The 22507-nt window shown below is 42.8% G+C and overlaps 2 protein-coding genes across 2 annotated transcripts in view; both read right to left on the bottom strand.

Annotated features, from left to right (window-relative positions):
- Window positions 1–1599: 1599 nt before the first annotated feature.
- LOC120924427 (uncharacterized mitochondrial protein AtMg00860-like) lies at window positions 1600–1911 on the bottom strand. The gene has a single exon (XM_040335390.1). The coding sequence runs from the start codon at window positions 1909–1911 to the stop codon at window positions 1600–1602; it is 312 nt and encodes a 103-aa protein (XP_040191324.1).
- Window positions 1912–19892: 17981 nt separating this feature from the next.
- Window positions 19893–22507, bottom strand: part of ZNF462 (zinc finger protein 462) — a 122189-nt gene continuing 119574 nt past the window's right edge. The window contains exon 13 of the mRNA XM_040359143.1: window positions 19893–22196. Coding sequence (XP_040215077.1) covers window positions 22028–22196 — 169 coding nt within the window. The 3' untranslated portion in view covers window positions 19893–22027. The remainder of the gene's footprint in view (window positions 22197–22507) is intronic.

A 22507-nucleotide genomic window follows, 5' to 3' on the forward strand; every position in this document is an offset into this window, starting at 1 on the left:
GCATGGAAATTTGACGTTTTTTTTGTAGGCCTGTAATTCTTGGAAATAACTCACTTAAATGTGTCCAAACAAGAGTCTAGTAGACATCCCGGGTATGATAAAGTTTGAAACACAAAATCATAAATTATAATATAATAAATAACTATAAATAATTATAACAAATAATAATAATAAAAATGAATCAATAATGTAATCAACTCAAAAACACTGACATTTGCTCAGTTGCAGAATTGTTGCTGTCATTACTTTCAGTGTTTGATGATGAATTTCCCCACAAATTGCTATCGCTCAATTCTGCAAGTGATTCTAATTTATTATCGCTGTTTTCTAGCTAGTTTAAAACGACTTTTGACATAAAGGGACACTTTTTGGTTGCTATGGACAATCTCCAGTTTCCAGGCAGAAAGATCCGTTTTTATTATATAAAAGTACATGCAGGTCACTGGGCAGACCACTAGGGACAAAGGGGTGTGTATTTATTTTATACAGTACTGTAATCTGTGAGATTACAGTATACTGTATATGTACTGTGTTTTTATTTTTTTGACTTTGGCGCCGATCTCCGCCCCCGTTCGTCGTAACGTCGCAGGGAACGGAGCTCGGCGGCACTCGGGCACTGTGTGAATCAAGCGAGGAGACAGCATGATCACACAGCGGGGAGACATTGCAGGATCCAGGGGACAAGGTAAGTAACTCTGCCTGCCTGGATACTGCGATGCGATCCCGAGTCTGGCTCGGGGATACCGCTAATGGTACTGGATTTCCACCCCGAGACAGACTCGAGAATACCGTCAGGGAGGTTAAACACTTCCCAAACCATTAACTTTTCAGTTTGTTCAGCAGAAGGTACACCCCTAACAGGCATAAAATCAGCCATCTTAGTGAGACAAGCAATCACTACCAGGATAGTAGTCATCTCTTTTGCAGGCAGAGACCATGAAGTCCATAGTAATTGACTCTGTCTTGATGGAACAGGGAGTGGTTGGAGCAACCTCAAAGGAGAAGATCAGGTGTCTTACTGCATGCCAGATCAGACATGAGGTCACATAGTTCTTGAAACCTTTCTTGTAACCAGTCCACCAAAAGGAATGTGATAAAACTTCTTCCATCTTCGAAACCCCAAAATGCTCAACAAGTTAAGATGCACCAACCCAAGGGCTTCCACTCTAACTGGTTCATTGAATAGAGGCAATGAGCTTGAGTCCAAAAGCCATTTTTGTACTAAAGGTTAATGTCATTAGAAGGATGATTGAGAAGTGGGTCATTCTCATACCCCTCTTTGGAGAAGATTCGAGAATGTCTTATGGCCTCTAGGAAATTCTGGACAGGATTGTATGTTCAGAGTTGCGTTACTGGAAAGGTCCTTGACCTAGGTTGACACAAGATGACAAAATTGAACCTGGAAAAGAATAGAGACCAACGTGCTTGTCTGTTGCCTGTTTTATTGCGATTACAGGATGATTAGCCATTTCAAGTAGATGCCTCCATTCAGAAAAGATTTCCTTGAGTGCCAGCAACTCTTTATTGCCAATGTCATAATTTCTTTTGGCCACAGGCAAGAAGTGAGAAAAATAATCACAAGGATGGCGCTGCATTTCTTTATCCTTTTTGCCGAGAAAGGATAGCTCCAATGTCTGAGGCATCCACTTTGATTATAAAATGAGGTTCAGGATCAGTATGTGCCGTTATTGGTGCAGAAGTGAAAAGAGTCTTTAGCTTACTAAAGGCAATCTGTGCCTCAGGTAACCAAAAGGGCATTCCTTTCTTTGTCAACTGCGTAATTGGTGCCATCACCTTAGAGAAGCTTCCTATGAGTTTTCTGTAGAAGCTGGAATATCTAACAAATCGTATTTCCTTAACATTTCTAGGGGCAGGCCAATCCATCACTGCTTTGATCTTCTTAGGATTCATGCTCACTCCTTGGAGAACTGGATCTGGGTTTGATGTAAAGTTGATTCTTCCCTAATCTTTCAAATGCTCCAGGTTATCAGAAAATATGAGAATATCATACGTATATGCAATCACAAACTGGTCCAACATCCCAAAAAACATAATTGAGGAAGTGTTGAATGGTTGCAGGAGTGTTGCAAAGACAAAAGGCATAACCAAGAACTCAAAATGCTCATATCTGGTTCTAAAGTGGGGTATCCATTGGTCTCCTTGAATAATGCGGATACGAATAAGTCTAGTTTTGTAGAGTTTGGCAGAACAGAGTCTTTCCAACATTTCAAAGATCAAGAGAAATGGGTAATGGTTTTATTAAAATCCCTCTAATTAATGCACAGATGCCAGGTAGAGTCCTTTTTTAAAAAAAACAAACAGGACTGCCCATGGAGTGTTTTATAAAGCCCATCTCTAAATTCTTTAATTCAGGACACTTCCTGAGCACCTTTAATTTAGGTTCTGACAGATTTAAAAGGCAACCAAAAAGCATTTTTTGCCCCTGGGATCAGTTCAGTGGGGCAATCATAGGGCTGATGAGGAATTGATCTGCATTCATTTATCACAGACATCCCCAAACTCATCGTATTGAGAAGGTATGAGAGCCTCTGAGGTAAAGTATGTAGATATTATCATAAAAGGTACCATCATCATTTAGAGATTTAAATATAGAAGAGTTGGATCTAAGGTCCCGAACCAAAAAAACAAAATGAAGAAAGAGGGGCCAATACGACTATTACGGTACTGATACACAAATATAAGAATGAAAATGTAAATTTAAAACAAGAAATAAAGTTTCATTCAAACATAAATACAAGAAGGGTACATAAATGAAAATGGTGATAACCAAGTACAGCACCAATACAGGGGTCCCCGAGGGGGGAGCAGCACGATGGGTTGGAGGTTATAACAGTCTCAACTAGTTTTGCGGTGTATACCGCTTCATCAGGAGCAAATCTAAAAAGATCCCGCTAGATGGAAACAGCGGGCGCAACCAGACAGGGTCCTGTGTGGTAACCAAGGAAGAACACACATGTAGGAGGGCCTACTTGTCTGGATGGCAGGAATGGTGGTAATAAAGAGGAGGGTCCCGGGAGCAGGAGCCCACGTATAACAAAAATTGAAATACATGTGAACTCAGCAAGGAAGTATAAGGTAAGTATGTGTAGAGCGGGGGACCACTTGTGGTCCCAGGGTGGCATCAGGGTAATGATGCTAACCAGTGATATTGTGGGCTGGGTAGAGCCGCAACAGTCCCGTAATCCACCGCAAAACTAGTTGAGACTGTTATAACCTCCAACCCATCGTGCTGCTCCCCCCTCGGGGACCCCTGTATTGGTGCTGTGCTTGGTTACCACCATTTTAATTTTTGTACCCTTCTTGTATTTATGTTTGAATAAAACTTTATTTCTTGTTTTAAATTTACATTTTCATTCTTATTTTTGTGTATCAGTACCGTAATAGTCCTATTGGCCCCCCTTTTTTCATTTTGGGATTGAGAAGGTAGGTTGTCATATGACCGAGTTTCTACCATATCAACTTGTGATTTCTTGATCGGTGGAGAACTTGTTCGACATAAAATGTATAGGAGGACATAAAATGTATAGTCCGTGCTTTCCAATTAATAGAAAGATTTTGGGTAGAAAATCAAGGAATGCCCAGAATGACAGAATTTGGGTGATAAAATCAGCTGATAGATGATCATCTCACAATGGTCAGCCTCAAATTGGGGTACTAGAGGAACTGTTTCTTTCCTGGGTCCTAACGATAAAGGTGAATAATCAACAGGTCTCCATCTCAATTAGGGCAGATTCACTTCTTGTTGAATATCACTACTGTGGACGAATTCTATGTCCATAAAGTTCCATGAAGTCCAGCAAAGCAAAGCAAGGAATTTCACGGCCCTTGTGATAGGTTTGATAGGGATGACAAAATAAGATAGTAGGGAAATACATTTTCTTTATGAATCAATGGGCAGATAGACTGGACAATAGAGTTTATTTGTCCAGGCACTATAACATCAGTCGCAGTCATTTTTTTTAGCCCACAGTAGTTTAGCCCAGAGTCCCCACAATATAGACACAAGTTCTTCATACGCTCTAACCTGCATAGGTTCAGGAGTGTTAGAATCCAGAGAAACTTTTGGATATTTCTGAATGAGGGGTCACAGCATTATGCTGGACCTGCATGGGATGGCTCAAAGGGGAGATGTTGTTCTCCCTTTCCCCTGCATTTGTCTCTCCGCAGGATCGAAGTTCCCGGGGGCGGGACCGCCCCCCCGTGATTGGTCGGAAGAAGGCGGCATCCGAGTGGTCGTGTCGCGCGGCGGGAGCCCGCGCTGACGAAGCTATAAATAGCCCTGCGTGAGGTGACCGCTCAGGCTGCTTCTTCCGACGCGCAGCAACGAGCGTCACCTCGCCTCACCGCCGCAGCTATGGATCCCTCCAGAGCCCGTGAAGAGCTTCTCTGTAAGCTACTAGAGAAGGCGGAGAGCGGAGGGGGGGGAGGAATGGCTGAGGCGGTGCTTGGGTGAGGAGGGCGGCTCTTGCTTGTCAGCACCTATCACAGAGGTGAAAGCGGTCGGGGGCGGCACAAGGAAGCAGCCTGCCAGAAAGAACAAAAAACAAAAAACGAACGCTCCTCTGCAGCCTGCTAGCCAAGAGGGAGCTATGGCACAGGGTGCCCCTTGCCAACAAGGGGGCAGCGCTACTCCCCCTCCAGCGGGGGCCACGAGTGGGCACACGGTTCCTGGTGGTGAGAATCTTTATTTGAATCACTTTGCTAAGTTTTCAAATTTGGTAGATTCTTTTTCTGAAGTGTTGAAACAGTTTAAAGGGGCACACGATAGTGGTGCAGATATGAGTGGTGTCACACAGGGTGCACGGGTGTCCGGTGCCAGAGGTAATGTATTAAGAAGTGATGGTGATGTTTCATGCTCTCAGTTTGCTGGTGCTCAAAGAATGCAACATATGTCTGGTAATGAATTTAAATTTACTAACATGCATGATGATATCAGTGCAGTATGGCAAGACTTAGGTGACCCCGCAATGCAGGTCAATGATACTTATTTGTCGCATGCCAGTGGATACCAACCGATGTCGGTTAACCCTATGTTGCCGATTAGACCTTCTGCTGTGACGGTCGGTGAGTCCTCCTTTAAAGAGTCCCTCCCATGCGCTTTATCTCCACTGGGCTTTCACTTATCAAAAGCTGTGAAAGAAAAAATATGGAGGGGGGAGTATCTTGATATTTTATCACTGTTGCCTGCCTCTAAGGAGTTTCTGTCTAAGTCGGACAAGCAGGCAGGGGATAGAGCAGAGGAGGATAGGAGGAGCGCGATCCCCAAGACTTTTCAGAATTGGCTACAGGCTTTCTGTATATATGCTGCAGTCATGGGGGAGCGCTTTCCTGGTAAGTGTTCCGGACTATTCCAACACCTGGATATAATCACTGAGGCTTTCCGCCATTTTGGCGGCTCGGCATGGTTCACTTATGACGAGAATTTTCGTCAAAAATTAGCGGTCCATCCCTCGTTGCACTGGGGGTCCAAAGACGTGGGCTTATGGCTCAATTTGATGCTACCAAAGCCGCAGTTTACCCCCCGACCCCAGACGGCTGCTCAAAGCACATTTTGGAAGGGGTTTTGCTTCGCATTTAATGTAAATTCCTGTCAAACTGCAGGTTCAAGCATGAATGCTCATACTGCAGCGGTACCCATGCGGCGACAAGATGTTTCCGCAAAGCTGCCGCGAGCTCTTTCCAGTCAGGTTCCAGCAGCCTGGGGAAGGGCCCCGACGCCAGTGAGCTTGGTAAGAATGCGCCCGTGGCTAGAGCGATTTCCCGACCGCAAGATGGCAGCTCTGCTATCTGATGGGTTTACAGATGGTTTCCTGGTACCCACTTTCAGAGGTCCAGGGTGTACAGTGGTACGGAACTTACAATCTGCGGTTACTCATTTGGACATTGTCCGGGATAAGATTTCCAAGGAACTTTTGGATGGCAGAATTGCCGGCCCCTTTTCTGACCCTCCGTTTTCTGATTTTCGGGTGTCTCCCCCAGGCATTGTGCCAAAGAAGGAGGTCGGCAGTTTTAGAATGATCCATCATCTTTCTTACCCCCCAAAATTTTCTTTGAATGATGAAGTCGCTAATGTCAATGCACCGGTGTGTTACGCATCTTTTGATGAAGCGCTAGTCCTACTAAGGCAGTCAGGCCGAGGGTCACTATTAGCCAAGGCTGATATTAAGGCGGCGTTTCGCCTCCTCCCAGTTCACCCTCAGGGATTCAACTCCCTGGGTTTCCACTGCATGGGGCAATTTTATTTCGACAAATGCATGCCCATGTTATTATTTCAAAGCTTTTTCTTCTTTTTTGCATTGGGTAGTGTCAGAGGCTATACCCCAGAGTTTCATCCTGCACTATCTGGATGATTTTTTATTTATTGGCCCGGCGGGGTCGTCGTTATGCATGGAATCGCTTCAGGTGTTTTCCGATGTCTGTAAGGAGTTCGGGGTTCCTCTGGCACATGAGAAGACGGTTCTACCCGCAGCTTCCATAGAATTCCTGGGTATTACCATCAACGCTCAAAAGATGGAGTTTAGGTTACCGGATCAAAAGGTGCAGAGGATGTCTTTGCTAATTACGGAATTTCTAGCTAGAAAGAAGGTTTCGCTGAAAAAAGCCCAGTCCCTGCTGGGGCTGTTTGCCTTTGCGGCCAGGATCATCCCAATGGCTAGGGTTTTTTCACGTAGATTCTCTTTAGCCCTGCGAGGTTTCAAGAGCCCTTATTCCCATGTGCGAATCTCCAAGAATATTAAGGAGGATTTAAAAATATGGGATTCTTTTTTAAGTAACTTCAACGGTGCGTCAGCTTGGCAAGTAGACTTCATGGATAGCACGCAATTGGAATTCTTCACGGACGCGTCAGGGTCCTTCGGTTTCGGGGCCTTTTTGCAGGGTCATTGGTGTTCTAGCAGGTGGCACCCGGATTAGCAACAGAAGGAAATATTGCAGAACCTTGTCCTTCTGGAGTTATTTCCGGTCATTGTTGCTGTTGTGATTTGGAAGGACGCCTTTGAGAACCGAAGGATTTTGGTCCACACGGACAACAAAGGCGTCCTTTTTGCAATTAACACGTTATCTTCAAAATCTGAACCAGTCATTAAATTGTTACGGTTTTTAGTACTCCATTGCATGCGGTTTAACATTTGGTTGAAGGCTGAACACATAGCGGGGAAAGTTAATAATATAGCTGACGCTTTATCTCGTTCGCAGCTAGGGAGGTTCCGGGAGTTGGCCCGTCAGCGGATCCGCATGGCACCCCCTGCCCAGACTTCCTCTGGGGCTTAATCTGGGAGTAATCTTCACTAACCTCAAGGCCTCGGTATCAGAGAAAACATGGATGGACTACAGGCACTCTTGGAGCAAGTGGTGTTTGTTCTGTCACAAGGCGGGTTTGGATTCTCTTTTTGTCACTTCATATGTTGCATTATCATTTTTGTCCTATTTGATTCAATCTCAGCTTAGCCCGTCTTCTATTAGTAGGATTCTCACGGGTGTTTCTTTCTTTTTAAAATTTGCGGGTCTCCCCGCTTTGACTTCATTTTTTCAAGTCACCCAGGTCATTAAGGGTCTTAGGAGAGCTAATCCTGTGGTGGACGTCAGGCGCCCGATATCCATCTCTATGTTGGGTGACCTTCTGTTAGTTCTGCGAGAGGTGTGTTTATCCGAGTTTGAGGTTCTTCTTTTCAGAGCCGCATTTGCTTTTTTGGCTTTTTTGCTTTTTTCGCATGTCCGTATAGAGGTAGGCTCTCTCCACTTTTTTATGTGCAGATCCAAGACATCGCAAGAAGGTCAGGGTCGTTGGTTTTGTTTGTCTAGTTCTCCAAATAGGGCCATTTGTCCAGTTCTTCACGTGTCACATTATGTTTCTGCTAGGCCCGCGTCCTGCGGGTCATTTTTTATCCATGAAGATTTATCTTCGCTGACCAGGTATCAGTTTTCGGCTGTTTTGGCCGCCTGTCTGAAACGTCTGAACTTATCCGGTTTCTGTTTCTCATCGCATTCGTTCAGAATCGGGGGGGCCACTACTGCTGACTCTCTAGGTCTGTCTGTTAACAAGGTAAAGAGTATAGGTCGGTGGGGCAGTGACAGATACAAGATCTATGTCCGCCCGGGTCTCTTAACCCCTTAAATTTATTTTTCAGATCATCCCAGGACAGTCGTGTGGATCGTAGGCCACTCCTACATCTTTTGGGCCGCCAGGCAGGCTGGAGCTAGATCCTACTCTACTGCGTTAGGTCTGGACATAGATTTATTTATGATTTTTTGGTCTGGAGTTAGGGGTATGAGATGGCGTGATTTGTTAGAGCATCTGTCCTATTTATCTGGCATATGGCCCGCCCCTCAAGTAATAGTCTTACACACTGGGGCGAATGACCTGGGAAAATACAGAACTTGGGACTTATTGTGTGAGATGAAAAGAGACTTACACTCTATAACCCTAATGTACCCGGGGGTGGTGTTGGCTTATTCAGAGATGATCCCCAGGCTTCTATGGTCCCCTCAGGGCAGCCTTTTTTATGTGGATAGGATCCGCAGGCGCCTGAATAGGACGGTACATAGTTTCATTTCCTCCATTGGGGGGTTTCCTTTCGCCACACTGAATTGGAGGTTTTTTTGCCAGGATTATTCAGAAAAGATAAGGTTCATTTATCCTTGATAGGTTTGGATATCTTTAATATGGGCCTCCAGAGTTTAATTGAATCGGCCACAGTGGTGGGGGGGCCACAGCCGGCAGCTTTGCGGCCGGCTGGGGCCGGTGGGGAGTAGTCGTCCAGCTTCGGCTGGATGGACAGCATTTAGGTCATATGAGTTCAGCCAAGATGGCTTATTTATTTATTAATTTATTATAATTGTAACCCCCCATCCTGGTGGATGACACTGTGGCTAAAATTTAATTGCCAAATTTAATAAAGGTGTTGTATTATATTGGTGTGTTTGTGTGTTTTTTATGCTATACCTTTGTGCTAGCCCATGAGGGGTCACAGCATTATGCTGGACATGCATGGGATGGCTCAAAGGGGAGATGTTGTTCTCCCTTTCCCCTGCATTTGTCTCTCCGCAGGATCGAAGTTCCCGGGGGCGGGACCGCCCCCCGTGATTGGTCGGAAGAAGGCGTCATCCGATTGGTCGTGTCGCGCGGCGGGAGCCCGCGCTGACGAAGCTATAAATAGCCCTGCGTGAGGTGACTGCTCAGGCTGCTTCTTCCGATGCGCAGCAACGCCCCCCCGCCCCCCCCCCCGTTTTTTTTTTGTTTTACCCCTTTTTCCTGTCACAAGGTCATCCGAAGTGGGGAGTAGTCGTCCAGCTTCGGCTGGATGGACAGCATTTAAGTCATATGAGTTCAGCCAAGATGGCTTATTTATTTATTAATTTATTATAATTGTAACCCCCCATCCTGGTGGATGACACCGTGGCCAAAATTTAATTGCCAAATTTAATAAAGGTGTTGTATTATATTGGTGTGTTTGTGTGTTTTTTATGCTATACCTTTGTGCTAGCCCATGAACTGACTAACAGAAGTAACATATGCCACTATTACTTCCAAACATTCCCAGTCTCTCATTCCTCCTTTCTGTAGGTCTCTGATCAATTTGGATACCCAATTGGATGACAGCCTTGATATCAACACAAAACATACCCTTCACAGAAGTTAAATCTCACATATGCATTGGACCATGATCAGCGAGAAGCTAATGACACTTCTCCAAAATCCCATGGACAAATGTCATATCTGGGACCCTTGGATCAAGGATTTCCTTCCAACATCTTTTCATCATCGCTCACTGGACCTATAGAGGTCACTTAAGACATCAAACTATTTCTGCCGCTGAACAACCCCTTGGCCATTTCCCCCCTCCCCCTTAATTTCTGGTTTTCCCTAAACCTAAGTATCTTTATTACTTCTCCTGGCCCTTACTGCTCTCTTCTCATTTCTCCACCTAACATTGCTCTTCTAATCTTACTTACATGAGCCTTACCAGTACTCTCATAGGCCTGCCGATACTGAATCTAATATGTTCTGTATGCTTCCTGCTTACTCTCAGTACAGTTGATTTGTGTGTATTAATGTATCTTTGCTGACAATTGTTCTTATTGTCTTAAATATTTAAAATGTTATTGACATTTGTACATTTCCTTTCATGGCTTGTTATGAAAACTCTGTATTACTTCCTTTGAAACAAAATAAAAAATATTGAACAAGGAAAGCTCAAGATCTATAGGAGTGTCTACTCTGGCAATCTCATCTTTTACCTGTTCCTTAGCAGAACTGACTTTTTTGCGCTACTGGGTTCCAAGTGGTATCTGTGATCCAACATCAGAATTCAGTTGTGTATTCAGCAACTGAACATCTACCCTGCCGCAAACTATGCAACTTTGCTTCAGCAGTAGCGCAGTGATTGAAATCATCAAAAACCTGATTTATCACAGTCAAAAAAGTCTCAAAATAATTTAGAGTTGCATTGTCTTGTTCTACAAAAGGAGAGTTGTTAACAAACAGGACCTTCTTTTTCTCCAAAGTAAATGCTGTGGGTTGCATTTGAAAATATATGCACCATTGGTTAAAAAAATATATTGAACACGAGTGTGGCATATGCGTGTTCGCAGAATCTCGGGAATGCAAGTCCAGCATTTTTCTCTGCAGAAAATGCATTTCCTCCTAATGACCCTTTCACCACACTATCTAGGTCAGAATTTTTTTTTTGGGGCGGGTAACACCGAACTCTTGCAGCTCTGCAATTTGCTGCCTGAAAGGAGGCACGGCATTTACTATAGTGGCCTCCATTTGTGGTCCAGTTTATTCTATCATGGTCAGGAGTCAGACTCTGAGACCAGAAGCTATAGCAGTAGAAAGGCCCCCTACCGACCAGCAGGATAAGTATACAAGCAGGTCATCCTGGCTAATGATGCGGGCTCACCCAAGGTGCAGGGTCTAATGCCGCGTACAGACGGTCGTTTTTTGTGATGAAAAAAAACGTTGTTTTTAAAAACGTCATTTAAAATGACCGTGTGTGGGGAAAACGTCGTTTTATGTCTTCTGAAAAACGACAAAAAAAAAAATTCGAACATGCTTGAATTTTTTGTGTCGTTTTTCAAAACGTAGTTTTTTGTGTCATTTAAAATGATAGTGTGTGGGCAAAAGGACGTTTGGAACAACGTTTTTAAACCTGCGCATGCTCAGAAGCAAGTTATGAAGCGAGTTTGAATGGAACAGAGTGCCGTCGTACGCGCTGAACGTAACCGCGCTTTGCTAGAGCTTTTGGAAAAAACGATGGTGTGTATGCTACATCGTTTTTGAAAATGAAGTTTGAAAAACGTTGTTTTGTTTCATGATTTAAAACGTTGTTTTATTTCATCACAAAAAAACGACTGTCTGTACGCGGCATAAGCGTTAACTGGTATTAATAAGATACCAGTGATAATACCAGGTCGTGGTTCTCAGGATCGTCAGCAGGATGCGAGAAAGCCGGGGGCCAGTAGCAGATATAGCAGGTAGGGATCAAGCAGAAGCTTAGTCATTAAAAAAACCAAAAGGTCAGTAACAAGTGGTTGCAGTTTAGGATCACGCAAAGACATAGTCGAGGAACAAGACAAAGGTTGATAACAAACACTAGCGAAAATACAGATGGCAGCAGGCGTGAGAAAAGCAAGATTTTGGCTGCAGAGGGCCCAATAATCTGGTAAACAGTAGGTGCAAAGGCATGGCTTGGTCATCTGCCTGAGACTGAGATCTGAGTGGTTGTGTATTATCACCAAATTTGAAAAGTTTACACTGTAACGTGAATACATTCCATACATAGCCCCAATTTTTACAGCAACGGTCAGAGATACAGGGTTCAGGCTCTGCCCATCAAAAGGGGTTTGGGTTCAATAGGAACCCCTGCCCTGGATCCATATATATAACTCTGCAGATAACTACACGCATTACAGAAAGAGCAAAAGAGAGTGCCCACTTAGGGGCTGATGCCTAAGCAACATTACAGGCTGTACCCACAGTGTGGGGTCTAGGTACGGCTCCCACAATTTTATCAAGGTTGCACCGTTCAGGATGCACCATTTCTGTTGTTGTATTAGAATACATTGAGGAGTCAACTGAAGAATGCAAAGATAAACTAGTTAAACTAAGAATGATTTCTTCGTAAGCGAAAAGAGGTTCATCATCATCTTAGGACAGTAAGAGTGGGGAGTGGGGTAGGATTATTCAGGGGGAGCCCGGGGGGTATGTCCTCAAAAACTTTGCCAATGTTCAATTACCTGAAGGTACGAACCTTTAACCCAGAGTCTATGAATACTCTGTAAGCTGTACAATTATGAAACTGTACGTGACTTAGAAGGACATAAATCCTAGAGTACAGGGAGTCTAAATAATTCAGTATAGTAAACACTGGGAAACAGAAAATGCAAATGTAACAGATATCTGGTTACAGGGAGTAAAGAAGAAGAAACCTCTGAGAGACAAAACAGAATGAGGAAACAACAGTCCACTGGTAAATGTACCTGGTTTATGGTTATGAGATCTGTAGTTTACATGAGTGATAGAGTTTTTGTTTTTAAATTATTACGGCTGTACTAGACTGAAATACTTCCGTCTTGTTAACAGAACTCCTATGTTAAAGTTCGTACGCAGAGCAAGAAACAGGTGTGGGCATTGCCATTGTATAACCAAAGAGATGCCTTCCCTCAAACCATAAGTGCTGTTTAAATGTGTCATCTATGTCCCAGGAATGTAGCCCAAGTGTCCTACTCATATGGAAAAACAGTATTGACACCAACAGAGATGTCTCCAAGAGGCCAGCATATCTGAAGTAGAAGGCTTCAGAATGTTGCCCAACAAGTTGCAAAACTGGAGGGCGTGGTTCAGGGTTAAAAGAGTTCATCCTGAAGTATGTGATTCATTGAGACATGGTTAAATATATTAAAGTCATCACCAAAGGACGGAAAGCCATTTCATTTAAAACTCAGATTTATATATGGAGTCCAACTGGCTATTAGTGAAGTCCCTGATGATAAAAGGCACCATCAACCAGAGTGATTAGATGTCCATTAAAAAAATAAAAAGTCCACAAACGGTAGGGACCATTTGTCAAGGATTTTTTTTCAAAGGGAAAATGCTTCTTCACATCCTCAATAGAAAGTCTTAACTGCAATGGAAGCTCTGAGTCCTCAAAGAGAAACTGATCTTTGTCTTTGTATTATACAGGCTCCAAAAAAACATTTTACATGAAAAATCATCTACAATGTAGAGAAAATGTCAATAGAAGAATTATGAAAAAAAAATATATACATAGTTTTCCTCTGAGCCTAGACTCCTAGGGCACATGAAAAAAATAAAAAAAAGGATTTTTAATAACAGCTTACCTGTAAAATCCTTTTCTTGGAGTACACCACGGGACACAGAGCCTCTATTTATTACATAGTGGGTTATATGGTCACCAGAGGTGATTGGACACTGTCAAAACCAATGAAGACAAGTTCCCCCCAATATAACCCCTCCCATAAGGGAAGTACCTCAGTTTTTGGAGCAAAGCAGTAAGGTTCCCATACCTTAAAGCAGTGTTTCTCAACTCCAGTCCTCAAAGCGCCCCAACAGGTCATGTTTTCAGGCTTTCCATTATTTTGCACAGGGGATTTAATCAGTTTCACTGCCTTAGTAATTACCACAGCCGTTTCATCTGAGGGAAATCCTGAAAACATGACCTGTTGGTGCGCCTTGAGGACTGGAGTTGAGAAACACTGCCTTAAAGGTTCCCATAGGAAGACCAAGTCACAGCTTTACAGATCTGAGCCATGAAAGCCTGGTGATGCACTGCCCATGAAGCACTTATTGCCCTGGTAGAGTGCGCCTTAACAGAAAAAGGAGGAACCTTGCTCCTTAACCACTTAAGGACCGGACCAATATGCTGCTACATGAGCGTTTACAAAATAGGGGATAGTTTTATTGCATTTTTATAAATTATTATTTTTTTACTACTAATGGCGGCGATCAGCGATTTTTTTCGTGACTGCGACATTATGGCGGACCATTCATTCATTTTCACAGCAAAAAATGCATTTAAATTGCATTGTTTATTGTGAAAATGACAGTTGCAGTTTGGGAGTTAACCACAGGGGGCGCTGTAGGATTTAGTGTTCACCTAGTGTGTATTTACAACTGTAGGGGGGTGTGGCTGTAGGACTGACGTCATCGATCGAGTCTCCCTATAAAAGGGATGACTCGATCGATGCAGCGCCATAGTGAAGCACGGGGAAGCCGTGTTTACATACGGCTCTCCCCGTTCTTCAGCTCCGGGGACGGAGCGGCTATAAACACCGTCATCCCGGATCGCTCCCCGAGGGAATCCGACCGCCACATAGTACAATTTTATCTCTGTGACAAATTAAATAAGGCTCTGCCAACTCTAAAACTCTCCTAGCAGAAGAGATAGCAACAAAAAGGCCAAATTTCCTGCTCAAAAGAATCAAAGGAATATGGTTGATAGGTTCAAAAGGTTGCTTTTGCAAGACTGACAATACTAAGTTCAAATCCCAGGGACATAAGAGAGACTTGACTGGCGGATTTATCCGTAGTACTCCCTGAATGAAAGCCTGAACTAGGGAATGAGATGCCAGCGGTCTCTGAAAAAAGACTGATAGAGCCGATATTTAACCCTTGATGGTACTCAGGGCTAATTTCATATCCACTCCTAATTGGCAAAAGGCGAGAATCCTACTTAAAACATACTTTTGAGGATTCCACCCTCTGGATTCACACTAGGAAACATACGCCTTCCAGACTCTGTAGTAGATTAGCCTGGAGGCTGGCTTTCTCGCCTTAATAGTGTAGAAAGAACTGGACCCGAGAGCCCTCGTTTCTTCAAAATGTAGGTCTCGGTAGCCAGACCGTCAAATTTAGCTTCTGTAAGGAAGGGTAGAACACTGGACCCTGTGACAGCAGGTCGTGACGTAGTGGGAGGGTCCCCCTACCGCCATCTTTTTGATCTCTGCGTACCAAGACCTCCTGGGCCAATTTGGGGCCACTAGGAGTACTGATATTCCCTCCTTCTTGATCCTGCACAGTAATCTCTACAAGAGAGGGATTGGGGGAATGCATAGATCATAGATCCGTAGGCCAGCGAATCTCTCGTCCTGGACACAAAGTTGTCCAACTTCCTGTTGAGCCTGGAAGATAGCAGGTCTACATCCGGGGGCCCCCATCTCTGGCATATTGCCTGAAAGACATCGGAGTGGAGAGACCACTCTCCTGGTGACAGCTGCTGGCGACTTAGATAGTCCGCTTGCCAGTTTTCTACCCCTGGAATGAAGATTGCAGAAAGACAAGGAACATGTTTTTCTGCCTATGTCAAAATCCGATTCACCTCCTTCTGAGCATCCCGACTCCGGGTGCCTCCTTGGTGATTGATATAAGCTACTGCAGTAGCATTGTCGGATTAAATCCGAACCGGGTGGCCCTGTAACCTGTGTGTCCAGGTTCTGAGGGCCAAGTATACTGCCTGAATCTCAAGTGTGTTGATGGGCAGGCTCTCTTCGGTTTTGGCCCAGGTACCCTGGGCTGAAGCTTCTTCTAATACTGCTCCCCAGCCCAACAGGCTGGCATCCGTAGACACCACCTTCCAGGTGACTGGGAGAAAGGGCCTTCCTTTCCGCAAGTTCTTGGTCTTTAACCACAAACTGATGCTTTGGCACTGCTGTTGGGACAGGCGCATCAGTAAATCCAGAGCTTGGCTTTTCCTGTTACAGACAGCTAGAATACTGCCCTGCAGTAGTCTCGAATGAAACTGGGCGTAAGGAACAACCTCGAAGGAGGCCACCATTTTCCCTAATAGCCCCATGCAGAGGCGAATCGATGGTCCCCTCTTCGCCCTGACCTTGTGGATCAATCTTTAGTAAGACTTTAGTAAAGATTCCAATTTCTTTTCAGAAGGATCTTTAAATACCTGAGCATTGTCCACCAGACAAGTCAGGTTCTTATTTACACAAGAAATAGCTGCATCTACAGAGGGCAGACACAACTTCTTGGTAAACTTCTCCTCCATAGGATAAAGGACCTCAAATTTCCTAGGAGGTGAAAAACGCTTATCTGGATGTTGCCAGTCTGCGGAAATAAGATTCTCCGGTAAAGGATGAACCGGAATAGAACATGCACCCTGCGGGTGTTTTAAATGAACCCAGGGAGGAGACAGGTGATTCAGTTAACTCCGTGGAGGGTAACTTAAATGTAGAGCATACTGCTTCAGCATAACATTGCACCTATAATCTCAGAACCTGGAAAGCAGAGAAAGTTTCTTCCGATATCCCTGATCCCTCCTACTCATCATCCTTATCCCCTGATGGTGTTACATCATCCTCTGATTTCTCTGAAAGGAGATCTAAAACAACAGAAGGAGATCTTCTTCGCTTTTTGTCTTTTTGTGGGGGCTTTGCGATTAACGTAGTGATTCTCCCTTCTAAGTTGTTCAGGGTTGCCGCCAAAGTGTCCTCAGTGACATATGCAGGCACTGGCACCACAGGAGAGGCTGCTACTCCTGATAGAGGCAATGGCTCATCCTGTATAGGTGAATCAGATATTACAGGAGAGGAAGGTACAGAGCAGGCACGGCGGTGCTTTTTTGTCTCTTTTAATCCCTGAATTTCTTCTTTGGGAAGACAGATTACTAAGCAAAAGCCAAGGTACCAAAACGCATATACTACTGTGCTAGTTTAGCATTTCACATAAAGTCTGCAACTAATAACACACAGTTTCATGCTTGAGTAGGTGTCTAATTTGGGAGTGCTCAGCCAACCACATAGAGATATTAAGTGCCCTTTATGCTGCTGTGTCCCTTCAAGGAAAGCTCCAGGTTGTGAGGCTCCTTTATGACTTCCTGCCTGTTCTGATTGCCATAGGAATAGCGTGCCCGCGCACATGCGCGCGCCTGTGCACGCTCGTGACCCCGCCCCCTTCTCGCCGTACACCATAAAGCACGCCCCGTGCGACCTAGGGGCTAATGGCAGCAGCTGAGATGAGGGAAGATCACTTGTCTAAGAGGAGGGAAGCGGCAGCTGTCCATGGCAGAGCTCTGCAGTGGAAGGAGTGTGCTGTCTGAAGGAACTGACACTGTTCTGGAACATGGTGAGTGGAACTCAGCTCTTTACTACCTCTATTGTTGGCCAAAAGGAAGACACCTACCCAAAAATAGGAAAGCTCCTTAAACTTCACACTTAGGACTCTTTCCTGGCTTACCTTCTGCCCGTCGCAGATTTTCTGCTGAAGACCAGACAGAACCAATCTTCACCCATCACGGTGGGTTTGTGTGCCAACCTTCAGGGATATGGGTTCCTAATTAAAGGAGGCCTCTTTCCTGGGCCTTGTAAAAGACTCTGCCAGGACCTTTAGCGTACAGTGTAGCAAAAGTGCTGGACTCTAGAGCCCAGTCCTCCGAACAGAGACATTACAGGTGACGCCTCGTTCACAAGGCCCGGATACCATCCAGTTTTGGCGTAATATATTAAGCGTCTTGGATGGACCCGAAAGTGTAGCTCTTTTACCCCCCGAGGGCCTCTTTGGAAGAGCTTCCTTCAGCACATCCTAATCGTGTCCAACACCTTAGACACTGGCGAAGAAACGGAGGTACTTCCCTTATGCGAGGGGTTATATGGAGTGGAACTTGTCTTCATTGGTTGTGCCAAGGTCAAATCACCTCTGGTGACCATAAAACCCACTATGTAATGAATAGAGACTCTGTGTCCCTTGGTGTACGATAAAGAAAGTATAATAGGGGCAGGATTATAAACGGGCTGACCTTCAGTTTTTTTCCTGTTTGCCAGTGTCTACTTCCCGAAGGCATCTGCATGTAACCCAATTATGTAAGAATTTCTACCTTATCATGTCCCTCAATGGACGATAAAGATATTACATTTTTGGTTTATTGCAGACTTAAAAGGGTCACTAAAGGAAAATTTTTTTTTTTGCTGAAATGACTGTTTACAGGGTATAGAGACATAATAGTTAACTGATTCCTTTTAAAAACAATTAAAAATCAATCATATAATGTACCTGTAGTTTTTTAGTTTCGTTTTTGCATTTAGTGGACAGTGCCATAGAGCAGTATTGGTTTGAAAACAAAACTAAAATCTCCCAGTACTGTGGTGATCAGGAAACAGACAACCAGGAAGTGTCCAAAACAGAGGAGAATTACAGCAACGTTAGAGCAAAAACGAACAATGAGAACATGAAACCAGGACTGCAGTAAGGTAAAGGAAGCTATTTAGCTAAAAAAAAAAAAAATTCCTTTAGTGACCCTTTAATTCACCATAGGCTGTAATAAATTAAAAACAGCAATCCTCTATAGAAAAAGTAGTTGCAACATTTCAATATATAGCAGGCTTGAACCATTGCTCGAAAATTTGCAACTGTTTCTGAAGGGTTGTGGTTTTTAACATTTTGCTGCCCAATAACTTAAAGTTGTCCTTAAAGTAGACTTCCTTGTGAAAGGAAAACTATAGTTTCATACATGCCAGTGGACAGGGGGCCTTTGATGATGTCAGTTAAAAGAAAAGTATGGGTTTTTGCAGATTCATACTTACCTGGGTGGATGCAGCATTGGTCCAATTCTGCATCTGTCCCCCAGCACCTCTGCACTGAGAACCAAGTGATCGAAAACCACTAATCGCTCACTTCTCACAGCTCTGTGAGAAGAGAACTGTAGACTGTCAGTCAGCAGCTCTCTGCTCTGCCCCCTCCTTGCTCACTGGAGCACTGGGCTGTGGAAGGGGCAGAACAGCCCGGCGAATCCTGACTTTCATTGTTGTAATAACGCAGACCCTGGACCAACGTCTGTGATATCAAAACTAATTGTACTCCTGTGATTTATAGAAGTACAGCCAAATGAGCTTTGACTGTACTTCTCCTTCAAGTCAATTTGCTGTGCGCTTTGCTCTATATTGAACTATAGATGTCATCTTAGTTGATTCAAACTAACATTCCTCTCTTCCAGATGCTCATATTCTTCATTTCTTTTTAATGGTGGAGGCGAGTAGTGTCCTGTGGGAAGAAGGCAAAGATTGCCATTGTTGAGCCTGATTGACAGTCCCTGATCCCCATCTTCTTTCAAGTGTACATTGCCTGCCCCAATATATTTTGCAAGACACTAAAGGAATAAAGCACCTCCCAGACCCACTACAAAACTGGTAGTGTAGCGTGGGAGTTTACAGCACAGACACATTCCTATTTTAAAGTTTCATTAAACTCAACAACTTTTTAAGTGTATTTATATGTGAAACTAGGTATTTTATCTTACAACAGCAACTTTCATTTGTGCATTGCCTCTATATTTGTAAATACCTGGTTGATACTTTGTTTTTTCTACACTTCCTAGATGCAGGTGGCTGTAGTGTTGCCCCCCTCACTGTACATGTGTCACAAGTAAAGCCTGAGAAATCTGTTAACCTACTTTTTTTTTTCTCCAAGTCACATCCAAGCGACTCTTGTTATTTCAGGGGTGGTTTCCAGTCCCGAGACTTAGAGACTACACCATTTCCCTCCCCTCCTTCTGTGTCATCTAGCAAGGACGTATCTGCTTGAGGGTATGTTCACTGGCAGCATGTAACCACAACAGCACCAATCAGCACTGTGTGGACACAGCAGAAGAATCCTATACACCTTCTAGGGTTAAGTGAATAGCTGAATCACTTTTTTTATTTAATTGCTACTCTTCTAGATTGGACAGTGTGGCAAGGAGCAATATAGATCTGTCACGTGACCACAGTATATACATTCTGTATTAAGGTTTAATGACACTTTAATGATGGTGCATTATGTACACCTACTGAAAAAGGTAAGATTAGTGCTTGAATGTACAGTTATATTTTATCAAAGCAGTCAACAACAAAGCAGTAAAGAACTACAAACAGTAATTTTAAACAATAATGGTCCCATAGTTTAATTAACTGGTTAGCAAAGCAAAGTCCAATGGATTACAATATTTACATGTTATTTAAAAAATAAAGTAGTGATAAAGCATCACACTTCGCATGTCGTACAGTTTTTGGTAACCACTCCATTGTTTCAGCATGTACAAGGAGCTTCAAGAAAAGGCCAATCAGTATCTTGCAGTTTTCAAAGTCTATCATCTACTTTCTGCCCTAACAAAAAAAATAAAAATAATTACAAATGGTTTCTTAAGCTACAGCTTTAAGCTGAAGTCTCATTAAGTCTCCATTTTCACAATTAGTACAAACTTATTGTGTCCTTATTACATATAAATTAGTTATTGGAGGCTAGGATAAGTGTAAATGTATGTACAAAGCACATAGGTTTGCAAAAGCCATCTCTAAAGATGCCTGTCTAGCAGTTTCCAGCAAGGTAAACCTGAAACAATTTCTGCTCAAATGCAAAAGGAATGAGGTAAAATGTGTACAGTTTTTGAGTCCCATGCTAAATTTGAATGACCATTTTAACTGCATGTTGGCTAAAAATGTTACATAAAAAAAAAGGTGCAACACGTTAATTTAAAACAAAACATATGCATATTACCTACACATTTAGAGTGGTAATCTTTCAAGATGTAAATACATTTCTGAATGAAACAGACAAAAATTTGTTAAAAACTTGAAAAAATAAAAAAAATTATATATATCTGAAGATCAGTTCTTAATTTCTACAGCTTGAAGTAAACAAAACTCCTCCATATGTAAAAGAATGGTCTGTTCTAGAAAAGATATAGATTTTTTAATACATGGGTATTCTGAATGATTGAGGGAACCTACTGTGATTTGAATATGTATGCTGCCTTAAATTTTGCATTGCTTTCCATTGTTTATCTGCTCAGTTTGTGCAGCTAGTAGCAGTAATCTTTAGTTCCGTTAACCTCTGTGTACATACACTTAGGAACTGGAGGATGAGAATCTAATAAGTGGAAACCCTTAGATGTCGCCAGGATTGTATCAGCTAGGCAAGCTACGGACTCAGGAAAAAAAGCTATTGGCCAAATTTATAACTAGAGCATGGGTGGTAGACATTCATTCCTAGGATTCAGGCAAACATACAATCTTAAGATGGATAATCTTTCTGTAACAAGATAATGTCCTAATATCAGACGTCCTTTTACTTTGCATCATATCATACCAAACATTTATGAGAAGTGCCTCATATGCAGATTAGTATACTAAAAAACAGATGCATTTTATTGGTTGAGTAGGGATACAAAACCAATGGTAAACATTAATATTACATTAACCACAGCCTCCCCTTTTCAAACTCAGAACCGTGCTGCATTGGTCTAATGCAGTATTTAATAAACAGGCTGAAAAATCTGAATTCCTAAATTAACCTTTAAGAAAAAAATATTTGTACAACAGTTTACAAATAGATACCTTGTATTCTAATAGGTTTTCAATTTTTTAGTTTATTAAAACTTAGAAAAAAAAATCACAGTATTTTTAAGACAAAACCCACAAAAGGTTTTCAAGAATATTGTGTGTATTTTCCACACACTTAGTTCATTTTTGTTCACAATTTTAGCAAGCTTTCCTGACATTCATCTGCTTGGAAAAGCAGCTTGGGTAAATGCAGAGAACTCCCTTGGAACTTTTTCTTGAGGTACTAGGAGTATAGTGACCAATGCAATTTAACAGAAAAATAAAATAAAAATACATTTTACTTCTCATCTCATAGAGTAAATGCAACAGAATGGAAAGTACGTGTTAAAAAATTGTCCCAAAAGTGGTGCTTTTTAAAAGTACTGCCATGCAGTATTAGTCATTCTTAGCAGAAAAGAGTGCACCAGAAAGTCTGTGCTGTGAAGCAAAAGTTTCATTAGTCCTTGTTCAACCAAAATGTATATTAACGAAGAAGAAAGGATGTAGTGAAGTCATTCCTTGACTTGGTTCCTCATTTAAATAAATGAACTTTATACAAACTCGTACGAGTATCAGTGCTTGAAAATAGAAGATGCTACAAGTCCGAAAAAAAGCAGCTTTCTTTTCCTTCTTCAACTGTGTCAGTGTTCGTGTTCCTGTTCAAGCAACATTGTGTTTCCTAAAATAATTATTCCATTTTGGTCACAACAAAGTTCTTCAGACATGAGGTTTTTGTTTGCTGTGAAGTATCAATACTTTCCTCCGCTAGCTTTGCGTCATTATAAGTGTCCCCAACATTTTCTTTTGGCTTTCGGTTTTCTTCATTCTCTTTCTTATTTTCAACTGCAACTACAGTCCTGTAGAATAAACAAAGCCATCAGAATTCCAAAATAGCACTTTCATTTTCTTTAAGATCGGGGGGAGGGTTATGGTGCAGAGGCAGAGAACGCCTGTGCATGACCAGCAAAATTCCTGCAAGACTTCACCCTATAAAAATCTGCCCTCCTAAAATACAATTCTGCCTTCATGCTGCCAAACAAACATACTTTGTCACTCTTATTAATACAATGTCATGATAATCTTCTAATTTTTCCCCCACCCCCTCCACCCACTAACCAACTCACTGCTTGCCAATTACTTAAAAAACAAGATTAGTGCACTTTGTGAG

This window comes from Rana temporaria, chromosome 1 (assembly GCF_905171775.1).
Source record: "Rana temporaria chromosome 1, aRanTem1.1, whole genome shotgun sequence".
Taxonomy (NCBI): domain Eukaryota; kingdom Metazoa; phylum Chordata; class Amphibia; order Anura; family Ranidae; genus Rana; species Rana temporaria.